The 18,016-nt window shown below is 41.7% G+C and overlaps 1 protein-coding gene and 1 pseudogene across 7 annotated transcripts in view; one reads left to right on the top strand and one right to left on the bottom strand.

Annotated features, from left to right (window-relative positions):
- Window positions 1-18,016, top strand: part of REPS2 (RALBP1 associated Eps domain containing 2) — a 214,813-nt gene that overhangs the window by 66,834 nt on the left and 129,963 nt on the right. For 5 of the 7 annotated variants that reach the window (XM_019418002.2, XM_019418006.2, XM_019418005.2 and 2 more), the window contains exons 3-5: window positions 1,301-1,449; window positions 3,879-4,005; window positions 10,092-10,189. In XM_019418002.2, coding sequence (XP_019273547.1) covers window positions 1,301-1,449; window positions 3,879-4,005; window positions 10,092-10,189 — 374 coding nt within the window. The remainder of the gene's footprint in view (window positions 1-1,300; window positions 1,450-3,878; window positions 4,006-10,091; window positions 10,190-18,016) is intronic. The other 2 variants (XM_019418004.2, XM_019418001.2) reach the window with 1 other exon arrangement.
- Window positions 12,543-12,839, bottom strand: LOC128773855 (ATP synthase subunit f, mitochondrial-like; annotated as a pseudogene).

Raw genomic sequence — 18,016 nt, 5'->3', positions numbered from 1 at the left:
TTCTATTTATGTCTCTTGGGCCTTTTGGCTGATTGATCATGCAGGGATTTGTCATATTGCCTACTTCTTTGAATCAAATGTGGACATAGCAACTAAAAATAAACACAATGTGGATATTAGAGAACCAGGGGCCTTCTTTGCCTGGGGAGCTGGGATACTTGGTTGTGTTGCTAAGATGTTTTCTGGCTTTAGCACAGCATCAATCATTGGAAGTGCAGCTGTGTTTGGAATGGAGCGCTGATGGAAGTGCAGAGGCACAGTGATGAGTATTATCCTGAACAATGGATACAGATGCAAATCATTATGCATAATCCATAATATTATCCCCATTTTTGGAGTCCTTTGTGTTGTGTGATTGTGTGTGATTTGCCGCACTGAGAACTAGAAGTGTGCCAAAGCATCATTTCTGTTTCAGAATAGTTTTATCAGATATTTGAAAGATAAGTAAATATTCCAGACTGTTGGGTTTGAACTCTTTGTAGCATTGTGAGTGTGGCTAATGGTTTTGACAGTAGAATCTGGCTGAACGGACTGATCGCTGTAACTTAAAGTATTTTCCTTATTCCATTATGAAAAGACAATTGAAGATCGAGCGTGAAAATTCCTTAAGGAATTACATACGGTGAAAAACTGTCACCCAGGGGGCGCCTCAGTGGCTCAGTCAATTAAGTGTCTGACTTTGGCTCAGGTCATGATCTTGTGGTCCATGAGTTCGAGCACCGTGTCAGGCTTTGCGCTGACATCTCAGAGCCTGGAGTCTGCTTCAGATTCTGTGTCTCCCTCTCTCTCTGCCCTGTCCTCATGCATGCTCTGACTCTCTCTTAAAAATAAGCAAACATTAAAAAATTAAAAAAAATAAAAGGAAGGCTAATGATAGTCTTGAGTTGTGAGGATTGAATGACGTAATATTTGCAGATGTTAATATAGTATCTGGCATATAATGTGTGTTATATGGGTTTTGCCTGTTTCATTTGCCACATATTGTGTTCATACAGTATCAGAGCCTTTTAGCTGGTGCCGGACTAAAGGCTGAGGTAGGAGATCAGTCCAAAACCTGAATATGTTCCGTGATGATTTGACAGCATTTAAAAATGTTAAGCCAGAATTGCTTGGTAAAACTGAAGCATTTTTCTATCATGACATTATTATAGGAGTCTTCACTGTGTCAAAATAAAAATTTAATCTATATTTAGTGCTCTGGAATTTTTCCTCAAAAGTGATTCATCTTTTGGCCATTGAGTTCCGCTTTTCACAGTTTTAAAAAAGTCTCACTTGAGCTTCTCTGATTCTGGTCCTAAAGAACTGCCGCTGCCTCGCTTTCTGATGTCAAAGACCGATGCTGAGATCCGATTTGGGAACCCGACTGAACTGCATGGAACTAAGGTTCAGATTCCATATTTAATCACAGAAAAAAATGCCTTCAAAAGAATGGACGATGAGGATAAACAGGTAAACAGTCTGATCAGGGGTGTCCATTTGATTCTGACAGTGAAACCTCACATAGCCGTGCTTCATATCTACTGTCAGGCTTCTAGCAAATCTCACCATCTGGGATACAATTATAGACTTGGAAGGAAGCCAGTGAAGTTTCCTTGTAGCAAGAAAAAGCTGAAGTATAGCCACCCATTCGCCCTTTAGAGCTTACTTGAATGTAGATTGTGTCCAGAGTGAGGCCACTGATTTTTATTTTTTATTTTTAAATGTTTGTTTATTTTTGAGAGAGTCAGAGTGTGAGTGGGGGAAGGGCGGAGAGAGAGGGAGACACAGAATCCGAAGCAGGCTCCAGGCTCTGAGCTGTCAGCACAGCCCAATACGGGGCTCGAACTCTTGAACTGTGAGATCATGACCTGAGCCGAAGTCAGAGGCTTAACTGACTGAGCCACCTGGGTGCCCCAAGGGTATGATTTAATACACTTATTTGATTTCTCTAACCAGTATTTCTAAATGGGTTCTTTGAAATGGAACTTCTAGGATTTTTTTTTTTTTTAAAGTAAAGTCTAAGTCCAACGTGGTGGGACTTTAACTCAAGACCCTCAGATCAAGTCACATGCTCTACTGACTGAGCCAGCCAAGCGCCCCTAGGACTTTTTAATAGATCCTCTCTTCACAAAAAAGTTTGGAGAAAAGGTTTCTGTGGTTAAATATATTTGGAGAGTGCTGCTTCATATCCTTGGGTGAAAGACTACATTCTGAGGCTTGGAGACTCATAAGTGCTCATTAGCAAATTCAAGGCCCTGACAAGTCCCCCTGTGAAGAGACATGGAGATTTGTGTTTACTAAACTTGTTTCTCCAGAGAATCCTTCCTTGTGGGGCTTGTTTGGGATGCCAACTTGGGAAATGCTGCCATTTCACATTTAGCAGGTTAGGGACAAGAGTAGGGAGGAGAGGCTTTAAAAATTAGAGCACTAATTGCAATAGTTAGGTGGTGATTGGTAGAGATGAAAGTATAAAATTTCAGAAAAGTATGCCTATCAAGAAAGAGGTAAATAGTCTTATTTATGCATTAGTGAACCCTGGGGGCACCAAGGTACAGCTCATACTTCTAATAAAGATACTGAATCATGCAGAAAAGTCAAATTACATTGAATATAGTATCTTCTATAAGACCAAGAAATTTGTCATATTTTAGGAAGATGAGTCAAAACGTTTTTTAAATGCAATGTGTAACAAAGGATTAAGTTGAAAAACTATATGGCTCACCATGATAATGCTGGATATATGAGGTGTTGCTGCAGAAGTTTTATATTTATAGCCAAGTGAGGTATAGCATGTCTTGTTAAATAACTCAGTGTAATGTTGATGTCATAATTTTGATACATTTTAAATGAGTTCTTTAGGGATATATATGTAAAGGGGTATAGGAAGCTTCAGTCAGTACTCTGGCATGTTTTCCTACCAGCATTTGGAGAGGAATGAGGGTCTGCTGTCCCAAGATGGTTGATACTCTGGGGACTTTCTAGGCCCATCCCTGGCTGCGTGATTGAGGACACATCCTTTCACCTGAGGGTAGGTTTGTACTCTGCCCATCCCATCTGTTGGTGTGAGGTCACTTCAAATATTCTTTTCTTTTTCTTGAAGAAGAGTATTTGATCAGTAACTCAGATTGCCTTTTTTTTTTAGACTAACAGTACCTATATAGTCTGCATGTTGATTAAAAGTACTGTTTCCTTGTTACTTGGGTACTCCAAAGTTACCAGTTTATTGGTAGCATTGAAAAGGAGGAAATACAGTAGCAGAGTAAGGTTGTTTGCTTTGCCAGACTCTTACATAAAATTCACATTTTAACTGAGATTTGAACTGTAGCTTATTAAGCCTCCATCCTCCTGTTTAGGAGTGGTTTGCCCATGATGAATTGTTTCATTATCCCCTAGTATGAAAAAGAAAAAGCTGGCATTTTACTCTGGTACAGTAAGCCCCAGCAACATTTAGCATTAAGCATTTTAAGTGTGTATTTTTAATACCCACATTTGCTGGAAGACTTGGTAAGTGTAAATCCAGGAAATAGGAGCCTTTATTATAAACACATGAAAATTGAATTTATCCACGAAGAGATCACATTTGGGGAGTGTGAATGCTATTTCATGTGATCATTGTTTTCCATTTTCCAAAGGAAAATACTAGTGGAATAACGGAAAGCATTTCATGCTAGTTTTAGTAATTTAGGTAACTGAGTGCTGGCGAGACTTTGTTCTCTGGGAGACTTGAATCCTCAGACACTGCGTTTTAACCAAGCCGTGTTTTTGAGAAAACATTTCCTCCCATTTGTGAAATCAGCCGTCTCACCGGCGGTAGAGTTGCATTATACTTCGTAACTGCCGTTCAAAGCACCAGGCTTCTCAAGTGACTGCCTCTGAACTCTGCTCTGGTTCCTTTGAAGCAGGAAACACAGTCTCCCACGATGTCACCCCTCGCCTCCCCTCCTTCTTCCCCGCCTCATTACCAGAGGGTGCCCTTGAGCCATGCCTACGGCAAACTGCGGAGCAACACGGAGCAGATGCATCCAGGTAAGAGGCGATCTTGTCCAGCTGTCCCAGGCAGTGTCCTAGAGACTCCTTAATCTATCAGGCAGCAACGCCACCAGCTGCTGAATCTCCTGACTTAATTACCTCTGTCTTTGGAAACATGGCTCAATTTAATTTTGTACTCTCAAGCAAGGCTTTTTAAAAAAATAAAATGAAATGTATCCTAGTGGTGCCTTGTGTCCTATCCGAAACAAACCAGTTTCGACTTGTAATTGATTTAGATGATTTAATCCTTCGTATATAGATTTCATTACCTGGGAACATCGCATGTCGAAGGTTTATATTGTCTTGGAATTGTTCCTTTCAGCAGACATTCCAAACATGTTTATATAACAACGGCTTTTCTGAAACTACTTAAAAATAGAACTCTGCAAAAGCAAAAGAGTTGATTCAACCTTTAAAGACAGATCACATAAATGAAAATATCTCGCTCTTGCGGTTGAGAAGAATAAGGGAAATGGTAGGGGAAGCATTTTGCTGAGAGCATGTGGCGTGCCCAGTTGTGGGGTCGCCTGCTTGCTCACACTTAACGCCGTGCTGGCCGCGTTAGCTGTAAGGTACGTTAGTTGTTCCGAGTTGGCTGCCTAGCCTGCAGTGCTTAAGGCTGCGTGCACTCACGGCAGTGCCTTGTCCTCCTGGGGCTCTGGCTCATAGTTTAAGATAGGACCAATTAAAGGTATTCTAGAATCGGTTATTCATCACCCTCCTCTTGTATTTTGTGGGCTGTGTTTGAAAATGACCCAGTTTCTGCAGGGTTTTGCTGCGTTGAAAATAGTGGTGAGTTCTAGAGGGACACAGATAAAAATGTGTGCTAGGCTATAGAGAGGCTGTAATATTGTAGAGAGGAGCCGGTGTGGCATAATGAAAAAATTTTTTGATGGGAATCAGAAGGTGTGGGTTTATGTGACTAGCTATGTGACCTTGGGCAAGACACTGAACTGCCCTGAACCGTGATTTCTTCTCCTCTTTTAAAATGGGGTAACACTATTCTATTGGGGTGTCGTGAGGATTAGCGAAAACACAAAGTCTGATTGGAAATTAAGTCCTATGCAAATGCAAGATGATGCTGTTCAGGGATAGTAACAAAAAATCACTCTCCTTAAACTCGAATGTCCCATTGGGGTCTGAAACAAAATAGGGTTGAGAATTCTTCACTTTGCTTTTAGCCTCTCCTGCCTGATTTCCCTAGTTTTAGAAGCGGAGCTCTTTTTTTTGATTCTTAATGTTATTTGGGCTTGGACATTGGAGTTTTATGCCCAGCGTGGTGCCTGTTTTTTGGTTTTTAATTCACACGTGAGTCATTTTTTGTTCTACTGAGTCAGCCTATTACCAGGTTCTTTGTTATATCTATATCTATAATCTATATCTATCTATCTATCTATCTATCTATCTATATCTATATCTATTTGGCTATTCCTTTAAAAACTTGTCTGTATTCACTGTCTCTACTTCTTGCCCCATTCTTTCCTCATTCCAATTGGGCTTCCATTCCCCCCATTGGCAAGGAAACAACCTGCTTCTCTCTGTCTTCCTTGACTCTTAGCAGCCTATGTCAAGGTTGTCCATGCCTTCATTCTTACTTATTTTTTCTAAATGGTAAAATGCACATATTTAAAAATCTCCCAAGTTGAGTTTTGACAAATGGATGCATCCATGTAGCCACCACTTTGATCAAGAATAGAACATTTCCGGGGCGCCTGGGTGGCTCAGTCAGTTGAGCGTCCCGACTCTTGATTTTGGCTCAGGTCATGATCCCAGGGTCTTGGGACTGAGCCCCACATTGGGTCCTGTGCTGAGTGTGGAGGCTGCTTAAGATTTTCTGTCTCCCTCCGACCCTCTCCCTGACTTCTGTGTGCACTTTCTCAAACAAACAAACAAACAAACAAACAAACAAACAAACATTTCAATCACCCTACAGATGCCCCTTTCCAGTCACTCCCTGGCCTCCAATGTGAGGACTGTTTTGATTTTTATCACCTTAGATTAGTTTTGCCTCTTTTAGAACTTAATATAAATGGAATCATATTGAACAACTCCTCTTATGTGTCTGCTGTCTTTCCCTTGGCATTAGTGGTTGAGGTTCATCCTTATTGTTGTGTGGCTCAGTAGTTTGCTTCTTTTTATTACTCAGTTGTGTTTCATTGTGTGAATGTACCACAATTTGATGATCCATTCTCCTGTTGATGGACATTTGGTTTGTTTCCAGTGTTTGGCTGTCATGAGTAAGGATACAACGAACATTTGTTTGTGAATCTTTTTGTGACATATATTGTCATTTCCCTGGCACCTAGGAGTAGAATTTCTGTACCTTAGGGAAGGGGTGTAAGAAACTGCCAAAGAGTTTTACAGAGTGGCTGTATATACCCACTGGCGATGTATGAGAGTTCAGTGTTCCTTGCCAGCATTTGGTACTCTCAGTGGTTTCCTTTTCTTCAGTGTTTTTTAACTGTAGACATTATATCAGATATGAAGACATTTCCTTGTGGTCACTCTTTTATTCTTGGAACATTGTTTTCTAAGTTACCCCTTGCTGGTTTTTCTCCTATATCATGAACCTTAAACTTGACGAGCTACCATTTCAGAGGGTTCTTCTTTGCACAGCACACCCATAGAGAGGAGTCTGAGTGAACAGTCAGTTGCCTGTTTCTCAAAGAGTTTGAGTTTTTTGGCTCTAGCCATTGATTAGGAGTCTGTTAGGTCCCTGTAGTTGTGAACAAGGTCATTCAGAAATAAAACATTTACAGGTACTACCATTTAGACTTCTCCATCTGTCTAAGTCAAAGGAAGGGAGAGTTTTTCTATCTGCAACTTGGTTCAATCTTGTGATTTTTGCTTCTAATTGATAATATTCACTTCACAGCTTGTTCACTCCTATTTGTATAATGTCTGTAGATTCTCCCCCAGAGGATTTTCTTGGCCTGTTTGCTTCCTTTTCTGTCCTATATCCTCAGGTCAGGAAGTAAGAGAATCCCACATGTCTTCATTCTCTTTATTCCCATGTTTTCAGAACTCAGTTTTTCTTAAGGCCTTCACGCTCTTTTCCATCTGTTTTTTTTAACTCTCTGTTGTCTTCACCATGTCATCAACCCATCTGACAAACCCAGGATTCCCTTTCCTGTTTCTGTACTCTGTTTTCCTTTTGATCTACACAGTGGCATATCTAAAACCTGTTAAATCGCAGTGACTCTGGTGCCCAGCATTCTAGAATTATTCTTAATTTATGCCTTTTCAGAAAGGAGTTTTGCCGGTGGAATAATTTTCTAGGAATACATTTTTCTGGGGTCATTTCCCTGTCTAAGATTCTGCCATGATTCCTGGCTAGTGGGGAATGTTTGTGAGTATGTTTTAAATCAGACTGAGTGTCTCCAGACCAGTCTGATTCAGAGCCCCTCTTCAACTTCTCTCCTGGCTCCTGCTATTCTAACCTCTGCTGGATGTAGCTGTAGCTCATGTCCCGTGGGTGAGACTTGTGTGCCAGGCATCGTGCAGAGATCTTGATGTGTGTTATTTTCTTCTTAGCACAACCCTTGGAGGCAGATGCTGCTACCCATATTTAAAAACCGTTGAAATCACAGTAATACAACCATATAGTTAAAAAATATTTAAATGCCTGTAGTGAAAACAACTTTTCTCCTTCCCACTCAACTTATTTCTGATCTCCAGAGGCAACTACTGCAAATCTTACCTGTTTCTTCTGACACCTAATGTCTTATCTCTGTATCAAGATATCCGTTCTGCTTTTTCTTACACATCTTATTCTGATGTATTGCTTCTAGGAATGTACTCTCTGAAGAGCATGGGCTGTGATGTCCGTCTCCTGGGTCTAAAGGTAGACTTGGTGGGCCTGCATTTCTAGCCTGTGTGACTATGGGTATTTCGCTTTTCTGAGTTTCAGTTTTTCTTATCTGTAAAGTGGAAGAACGTCTGTCTCAGAGGTTTGCCCTGTGGATCAAATGAGGAGTGTTATATAAACCTCTGTGCCTAACACGGGTCCTGGCACATTGTAGGTGCTCAACTGTTGCCTAGTATTTTCTTTGTATTTTTAGGATCTGGTACCTGTTTGGTTTTTGATGCCCTTAAGTGTTCTTGAAATTCACCTTCTGGATATCATTCATTGGGTTGATGGCAGATGTAGAGTCTTTACTGTGCATTTGCTAGTGATCCCCGTTCTGGTTTGACACTGAATCTCAGAGTGATGAAATCTTTAGGGTTCTTCCCTTTGGAGAAAGATGATAACTTCTAGTTCCTTATGAAACCTCTTGTAAGGGGATCTGAGAATTATTTCTTTTGCATTGAGTTGCATTTGCCAGGTTTTATTTGGGAGGAAGGAGAGTAGAGGCAGTAAGTAACTCTTTCTGAGTTGAGATCCACCTGAGGATGGGACGAGAGTCAGACTGATGATGGTCTGATGATCAGTTCTGATACTGACAGAGCTGATCGAAGCACATGTTTTAGATTTGTGACCACATGGGCTTCGTACACTCACCTCTCCAGTCACGGGCAGGCACGGCCATCCTAGTCTTCCCATAGGAGTAGGAAGAGAAGATCTGCCGTTGCGGCCAGGCCTTTCCAAAAATGATGCCCCATGTGGCTGAGTCTTTGTTCAAGCCTTACTGATGAGATATGTCCATCTCTTCCAAGGGAAGGCCCTTGTAGGTGAGGGGCTGGAGCCATGGGCCAGGTGGCCTCCTCGCATATGTGCTCCTCCTGTGTAGTAGAAGCTCCCTTCCTCTGAGGGGAGTCAGAGGCACGGAGGGTCAGCTGCCCAGGGGAAGCTCATGACCGCTAGTACCCCAACCATGGTGCAGTTTACTGTGTTCAAACCTTCTGGCATTAATAGTTATATTCAGTGTTCTGTCAAAATGGAGTGATCTTAAAAATCCTTCTTCGAAGGACACCTGCCTACCGGCTGAGACTTCTTTTTTAACATTTGGATTATGTATTCCTGGGTTTGTGTCTTTTGCAGTTTTTTAATATTCTTATTTATTCTTAGCAGGGTCTGAAAATCTACTTAATACTTTGCCAGGTAATGATTTTTGATGTTTTAATGTATTTTAACTGTGTTATAATGTTGTGTTCCAGTCCCTTGGAGGAAATATAAAAAGCAGATGTGAGCCCAAGAGTGGTTTGCTGTTCCTGATGTACTGTTCTTACACCCCCTTTATTTTCAGGTGATCAGAGTCTGCCCTGGGTGGTGCTGTGACAGGCTGCCCCGCACCCTCTACCGGACCTTATTTATAAGGAAGCTAGAGGAAGCGAGCATTTTACTTCTTGATATACTTCCAAAAACTCAAATTGTCAACCAGAAATGTTAATCAAAAATGGCTTCATCTTGGGTGATGAGTTCTCTTTTCTGTTGGAGCTGAATACTACCTGGTTATGTTTAACTGTTTTCCTACCATATTGGCAAAGTCATTATAAAATATTTGGGAAATAAAGTGAAAAAGGCTTTTGTTTTTGTGGCTTAAAAACTTTTCTTAAAGTCACCAAAATTATTTTTAGTTTGGTTACTGAAAGATAAAATAATAAATATAAAATACATTTATTCCTTTTTGTATTTTTCTCTACTTGATTTTACATCCTTTCCAATAAGGAAAAGAAGACTCTGCCATTTATTTTTGAAAAATAAATAGTAACATTGATTCTTAGTGTTCAAAATGCATACTTATTTTCTTGTTTCTTTGGAAGATGGATGATGAATGCAAGACTTTTAAACCGGCAGGTGTATATAGAATTTACCAGATACTTAGAATTTGAGCATTTATAATATGGCACTTCTCTGACTATTGTTATTGCTTTCTATTCCAATTTAGGTTCTTACCATTACACCCTTCAGATTTATTCCTAATCTCAACATGATGCAAATCTTTTCCTGTCTTTTTATGAATCAGTTAAATGGCTTTCGATTGCACCCAGGTTTGTTTGTACAAGGTGGCCCTATGTACATAAACTCTAATTCCTTTGCTGATTCTTCCCTGAAGAACAGACAGTCTCAGTTTGAGTGTGACATCATAATTTTTGGGTGGAATCTTTTTGTGCTGTGCTGACTTTTCCTCCTGCTTTTTCAGCTCCTTATGAAGCTAGACAGCCCCTTGTCCAGCCTGAAGGACCCTCATCGGGGGCCCCAGGAACCAAACCCCCTCGCCATCAGGCTTCCCTTATTCGGGTAAGTGATGTGGGGTTGTTCCAGTGGCAGACTTTGGGGACATGGCTTTTTGATGGGCTGCCTTTTTTTTTTTTTTCTGCAAGGAAGATATAAAACTGCCCCCTTGGGCAAATATTGGACTTCTTGTTCTGTTGCTTGTATATTTTCATTAATCTTTTTTTTTTTTAAAGTAAGCTCTACCCCCAACGTGGGGCTTGAGCTCACGACTCCAAGATCAAGAGTCACCTGCTTTACTGACCGGGCCAGCCAGGGACCCCTATTTTCCTAGATCTTTTTTGTAACGTGTGTTTCTACACTTTCTTGGTGTCTCTAGACGAATCCAAGCTGGTTCTTGGTCTTTTGTATGTCAAAATGCCCTTCCACCTGTATCTACTTAGTCTTTAGGCACCTCCCTCAGGAGTACGTTTTTCCCCCCCAAAACAGCCTTTCTTATTTTTGCCTTATTCTTTATTATTATTCATTTGGTGCATACTTAGCCGTTGCCCTTTGTTTTGTGCCTCCAATTACATTGCAGGCTTTTGGAAGGCAGGGGTAGTTCTTAGGCATTCTGTCTCAATGCCTAGTCCATGCCTTTTGGAGAACAGTTATTTGATGTGTGGCAGCAACTACTGTTTCTTATATGTAATAGATAGCAGTATTCTGACAGAAACACAAGTGATGTCTCCATTTCTCCTGGCTTAGAAAATTTCAGCTTCCCTTTCTCCAGTGTTTTCTTTTGGATAAAGAACTCATTTGTTTTTTTGTATCTGCAACTGTTATCTTGTGCAGTATCTCTGAGTCCTGTGCTGGGTAGGTCCTTTTCTCAAAAAAAGAGTGTGTGCATGTTGGTGTATGTGTCTGCATGAGAGGAATTACGAAAAAACTGGGTTTACTTTTGGGTGGTTTGTCAGTGTTCAACTTAGGAAGAAGGATTACTAAGGACCTTTGAAGGAAGATCATGGTGTTCACTGAATACCCTCTGGGAATGGGTACTCTGTTAGGCCTAGAACTGTGTTATGGACAAAACTTTATCTTCTAAGGTGGTAGTCTTTGTACAAAGAACTTTCCTAAGGATAATAATTTAGCCATATGCTGTGTATTTATATTTAATGCTTCCTACAACTATAAGATCTAGGTACTGTTATATCTATTAGTGTGGGTGAGTTAACTGTGCCTGAGAGAGGTTAGGTAATGGGTCTAAAGTTTTATTCATAGCCAGTAAGTGGAAGAACCAGAATTTGAAACCAGGCCTTGACCCAGTGTCAAAATCTATGCTTAAAATACTTTACATTAGAGTTCCATACTATAGGGAGGCTATGTTCCGAACTTGCTACATAAATAAGCATTGGGTGTAGTAAGAACTATGCTTGAAAATCCCTTACTGGTACCATGTTGGAGGGCTAACATGCCATTCTCTCCTATGTCCAGAAGACCTCACTTTCACCTCCAAGCCGGAACAAAGAGCTGTTTCTTTAGCTGGGCCCTAGATGCAGTAGTTGGTTGTGTTGAGAGGTCCTGTGGTACAACAATATGTGTCTTTAAATATAAGAATCACATCTGCTGTGGAATGATGGTTTACAATAAGAAAGGCATTGGAGGGACTGGGATTCATCTAAAAGGTTCTACAGGATGTGCTGTGCATGTCTGTGTGGAGTTTATCCTAGTGCTGTGGAGTCCTAATCCTGAAGTGTTAGAATGATGCTCACACAAGCAGGAAATCATGGCCTTTGCAGTGGTCAGATAGGGATCACGAGTTCCTTTCTACCTAGTCGCCTGGCAGGGAGGATGCCATGTGTTCTTATTTGGATTGGTGTCCTGTGACTTCTAATCTCTGGGTCCACGTTTCCTGCTAATAGACATGCTTCTTCGTTCAACTGATGTTTACTATATACCTATGGAGGTGGAACAGTCCCAGTCCCTGCCCTCATAGAGCTTCTAGGCAGTTGGAGGAGGTGGTCAATAATCAAACCATTGCAAAGTAAATAAGTCATTATAATATGTGTTGTGAATGGAAATTACACTGCTTTGAGGCTGAAAAACAGTGTGGGGGTGCAGTTATGTCCTACCCTTAGCAGGTAGGGGGCAATCAAGGAAGGCTTTTAGTGGGAAGCCACATTTGAGTTGAAATGGGAAGGATTTGTAGGTGTTAACCAGGTCAGGGGATGAGAATGGGGGAGTAGGCAAGAATATAGAGGGAACTGCGTGTACAACATTCTTTGCTAGTGCTTAGCATTTTATCCACATCCCCTTCAGTGCTCACAGCTGCCTTATGAGGTGATTCCTGTTATCCCATTTTTTCCCATGTACCAGTCCTCTTTAATTCTCAATTAGAGTATGAAAGGAGTCAAGGGTACCAGGCAAAGGCCATGGTCAGGAATGCAGAATGTGCCTCGACACTGGGCCCTCTTCAGTGGTACTTGCTTAGCTGCTCATGTTGGAGTTCCTTGTAACAGTGACAGTAGTTGAAAAGCACATAAGCTGCCAGCACCATAGGAATCCCAGCGATGGCCCCTTTCTTCACATTGACATACTTGTAACACTGGTAGTAATCTCTTGAAACGCTCCAGCAGTGCCTTCAGGGGGTGAAATCCTGCATCAGTATCCAGCTTGGCAGCTCTCCTAAGTTGACATCCATGAGCTGCTTCTCCTTCACTGGTATGGATGACGCCATCCTGGAGTCTTGGGTGTCTGCTATGTCATCCCATGTTTCCGATGCTAAAACCTGAGATTTAAAGACCTTACGTAATCTGCCCAAAGTCACAGTTAGGAAGTGATAGGGTTGGAGTTCAAACACAGGACGTGATTTCTTAGTCTGGCTCAGGAACCAGATGGATAGTAATATCATCTGGTAAGCTAAGAAGCCCTGGATGAAAAACTGGCCTTGAGAGTTCTGGGGAAAGATCATGAGCTCAGTGTTAGATGCTGGGATTTGAGCTTTTGAGAGAGTCAAGAGGGGGTGTCAAAGAGATGGTAGGAGATAATGGCTCTGGAGCTTTGAGGAGAGCCAGGGCTGAACAACAGTATTTGCCAGTAGTTGGCCATTAGAAGGACTTAAGGTATCGTCTGGAAGAAACCAGATGGGTTCTTGTGCAGGACTGGCCAAACTCTGTGTGACTTTGGGTAAGTTCCTTCTCTTTTCTATAACATGAATGACTTGGAATGGATTTAACAGTCCATTGTAATAATCTGCGACAGTCTGACTCTCTTAATGTTTGTTTGGCATCAGTGGAAGCCCCGCCCCTGCCCCACCCCCTCCTGTTTGAAGCATTGCCTTCTGTTTAAGATGAGAACAAGGGGCCTTCCTCCAGACAGCACAGTTTGTGGTTTTCATGGCTGATGTGTTTTTGTTGCTTTTGTTCCTAGGTTTCTTCCTCATGGCTGTCAACTTAGTTTGGCTAGACTCTACGTCCCAGAAAGAAAATTGCCAACCTGAATTAGTCTTGTTGATGAGGGGATCTGAAGAGAAGGGTTTTGGTGGTAGGGGATTAATATGGATTGGGCCTGGTGCCAGCTGAGACTGGGATAACTCATTCCCCTCACATTGCCATGTTAATGTGCTGATGGCAACCTTGCTTTCTTCTAGCTTCCTCTGTCGCCTTATATTCGAATCCTTCCTCATGATAGGATGGGAGGCGGCCTATGGGTACTGGGGGAGGTTTTTAGGGACTCTGGGCCAGTGCTGTTGCAGCTCATGAGCTTGGCATTTTACAGATGCTTATGCCAAATTCAGCACCCAAATATTGGAATGAATAGTTTTTTTGCTTAGTACTTTATGAATTTGGGTTTTTTTTTTTTTTTTGTTCAGGGTGAGATGTTTTTCCCCTTGAAATTTCAGACTGAGCTTATTCTATATCTGTGGAGGGTTGACAGTGATTTGTAAAGAAATACTAAGTCTTCTTTCCTGATTCATCTATTATGTGTTTATAGGTCATTTTGTGGTTTACTTTTCACAGTTTCCTAAGCAGCTAGACTATAGTCATTTGTAATTTGCTGGTGTAGGATTTAGAATTGCCCCTTTTGCTCCCACTGTACTCCACTGCGTATGTTTTTGCCGTGGTTGCCAGAAACTGCTTTGGGTTAAGTTCTTGCTCCATTGACCCCTTGGCAGCTTTTGACATTAACCACTGTCTTGATATGCTCTCATTGTTTGGTGTCCATGATGCCATCTTCTCCTGGTTTTCTTCCTGCTTCTGTGACTACCTCTTACTAATCTTCTTTTTCCATTCTTCTTCTTCCACCGGCACCTCACATGTTGGTGATGCCTGGATGCGCTTCTTACTCTGTTCCTCTTTAGCCGTATGGAAGCCTATGACCACATATCTCCATCTGCCAGACGTCTTCACTCAGATGTCCCACTGTCTTTCCCACAGAACCAGCTTTCACCCTTCCGTTCCTGTCTCCATCCATCTGTCAGCACAGGCCAGAATGTTGGTCGCTATCTTTGACTCATCTCTTGCCCTCCTGCCCACTTAGTTACCAGGTCCTGGCCATTTCACTTTCTAAATGCCTCTCTTACCTGTCCATTTCCCTGCACCTCCTTGGTTCAGGCCGTCCTCCTCTGTCACTGAATCTGTTCTGTCAGCCTGTAACTCTTTTTCCTTGCTTCCACTCTTGCCTCTTCAAATCCATTATGCTTACTGCATATAAAAATAGTCTTAAAAATACATAAATGATCACCCTACTCCCTTGGTTGAGACCTGCCCACTGCTCTCTGCATATCACCTACTTCCGAACATGGCCCTCAGGGTCCTGCTGTTCACACCTACTTGTTACCTTTTCAGTCACTGTAGTTCACTTCTCTCCCTCCACACCCTGGCCACAAGGGAGCTACTGTTGTTTCCCTAATAGCCAGTGTCCTTTGTGTGGGAACCTTACTCTTCGTCTTGTCTTTTGCCTTCTTTGTTTTCTCCTTTGCCTTCATTCATGTATACTTTTTTTTCCCATTGATAACATTAAGTTTGAGAATTTTCTAATATTTCTTGTACATGTGAAGTTTCCATTTTTTCATTCTTAAAAAATAGCTCATTACTCATCTCCTTTATCTGTGAAGCTCGGCCAGAGGGATGGGCCTTCAGTCTTTGTTGGTTTCACATTCCAGAGGCAGCTTTTCTTTTGTGTCATTCCAGGAATATTTTAGGCACACATAAATAAATATAGGTATTCATGTATATGTGTATTTGTATGTGTATATATTTACATATATATTAAATATATGCAATATATTTTTACCTGACTTTGGGAATACAGGTTTGGTAGATCAAATATACTTCCAGGCAGATCTCACTAGAAAAAATTTTATCTTTTATTTTAAATCAAAACATATTCACTTTTTGCACCTAAATATGCATGCTGTAATATTTTATTCTCTTTTTGAAGGGGTGAATGTAACAGTCTTCTGGGGTAAATTCTCAATGCTCACATGTCTTTATTACTTCAAAGACAAAATAGTGATAGAATTTAGAGAACTTTATCACCCTGCCATTTCACTTGGAGGTTTTGGCTTTATTTGTGGTGGAAGTTTTCTAATGAGTAGGCAGACATTGTCAGACCTTGCTAAGCAGCCATCGTTTTAATCTAAAAGTCTGTGAGTTGAAAACGTTTATTGAACTTAGTTGTCTCCTTTACCCCCCTCATTCTCGCTCAATTTCAGTTTCTTGCCATGCCCTCCCCATCCTGCTATGGACTTAATTGTAGGTACTTAGGTCCAGAAGCAGATTCTCTCTGCTCCTCACGTCTATTCGGAATGGTTGTAAGTGGAAAAGAAGTGTGTAAAGGATGCTGAAAGAAATGAACACCCCGAGGCTCTGTTGGAGCAGTGTTGGCAGAAGTCAGAAGACAATTGGTAGCCACTGCGAGTGAGTTGTTCACTGTAGGAGTTTGGATGAGAACAGGCAGAGCTAGACTTTCTGGGAGACTGTCCCTGCAGTGGGAGGACTTTCTGTGGTGTCAAGGGTATTTTATGGATGGTTGGGACTAGGACGCTGGGGGTGGGGGTGATGAGGAGTAGAGGCTGTGGCTGCAAGATTGGGATGGGATTGAATGAGGTGGCGTAGAGGCAAGTCACGAGCACGTCGGTGCTCTGAGTGTGAGAAGCAAGAAGCAGGTCAGCAAGTGGGCCTCACGCAGTACTGTCTCAGCCACTCTGGTTTTCTTACCTAGTGCTTGTCCCAGGGAAGTGGCCTACGTGACAGGTCGGGCCGTGGGGGGCTCTTTCAGGGTCATTTGGCCTGGTGGGGGGTTGGTTTTTACGTTGTTTTGCTTTGTTTTAGTGGAGCCTGGGCCATTTTTTTTCCTTCCTTAATTTGGAATCTTCCCCCTCTCCCCTTATCTGATAGCTGTGACTCTGTCCCCTGCAAAGTGCCCCTGTGTGTACTTCAGCATAATGCCACTCCACGTTTAGTTCTTGCCGTTTTTTCTTCTCCACATCTTGCAGTCAAACCAGTGGGCTGACGAGCCACTGAAGAGAGCCACGCGGCTGTTCTCCCAAGTGGCTGGAGCTGAGCAGCCACCGACGATGCCCTCTTCCCTGGGCTGCGGCGAAAGCACGCTACGGTGCTACTTGCCTGTTTCAGGTTATACGGCAAACGCCACACTGGTTTTGGTTTTGGTTTTGGTTTTGGTTTTGTTTTGGATCGTGGGTTGTGAGCTTTCAAATACCCTTGTTCTTCAGGGCAATTAAAAGTTAAAAAAAAAATGTCAAAAATTAAAAAGATACAAAAGGGTGTAGAGTGAAAAGTGTCCCTCCCGTCCCCTCCACTGGCCATCCAGTTCCCTATCCCAGAGGCAGCGAATATGACAAATTTCTTTTGTATTGTTCTAGGATGATTTTATGCATATGCAAGTGAATATAGGTGTTCTTATGTAATTATATATAACAGGTACAAAACATGGAGTTGCACCTTCTTGCATGTATGGTAGCATACAGTATACATCTGTTATGCACTTGCATGTTTTACTTAGTGATGAGCTTTAGTAGCATTCTATAGCAGTACATAAAGTACTCCTTTTTGGTTTTTTTAAATGCATAGTATTGTATAGTGTGTGTCTTCCATAAATCATTTATGGATCAGCTTATTTTTTTTTAAATTAAAAAAAAATTTTATTCTTGAGAGAGAGAGAGTCAGAGCATGAATGGGGTAGGAGCAGAGAGAGAGGGAGACACAGAATCTGAAGCAGGCTCCAGGCTCCAAGCTGTCAGCACAGAGCACGATGTGGTGCTTAAACTCACAAACCATGAGATCATGACCGGAGCCAAAGGTGGACACTTAACTGACTGAGCCACGATCAGCTCCTTCTGATCAACATCTGGAGCTTGCAGTCAGACTTGCAATACATGTTTGCAATACATAGGGCCAGTTCTTAGAAATGGAATAATTGAGTGAAATGTCTACACATTTTTATTTTTTATAGAGATTTTCAAATTGGAGACTACCAATTCACACATTTACCACCAATATACAAAAATGTTTATTTTCCCATACCCATGCTAACACAATGTGCTAAAAATCTGATGCATCTTTGCCAGTCTGGTGAAAAATGGGTAAAAAATGAGATCTCACTGTACTTGTAATTAACATTTCTCTTTATTAGTGAAGTGGAGTATCTTACGTTTATGAGTCATTTGTGTTTCCTTTTCAGTGAATTGCTTCATATCGTATGCCCCTTTTTTGAGTTATCGGTGTGTTCTTTACTGGTTTGTCATTCCTACCAGTCTGAAACCAGAGGCTGGTGTCTTCCTTTGGGCGAGTGAGAGGCTGCAGTGTATGTGGAAAATTGCTTCTTGTGTGGTTGAGGGGAGGTCTGGGCACCGAAGGCCCTTGTAGGAGGTTGGGGACCCCAGCTTCTCTT

Source organism: Panthera pardus, unplaced genomic scaffold (assembly GCF_024362965.1).
Source record: "Panthera pardus isolate Hobbes unplaced genomic scaffold, ASM2436296v1 HiC_scaffold_27, whole genome shotgun sequence".
NCBI classification, from domain to species: domain Eukaryota; kingdom Metazoa; phylum Chordata; class Mammalia; order Carnivora; family Felidae; genus Panthera; species Panthera pardus.
The sequence above is the reverse complement of the archived record's forward strand: the minus strand, read 5'-3'. Positions and strand labels throughout refer to the sequence as shown.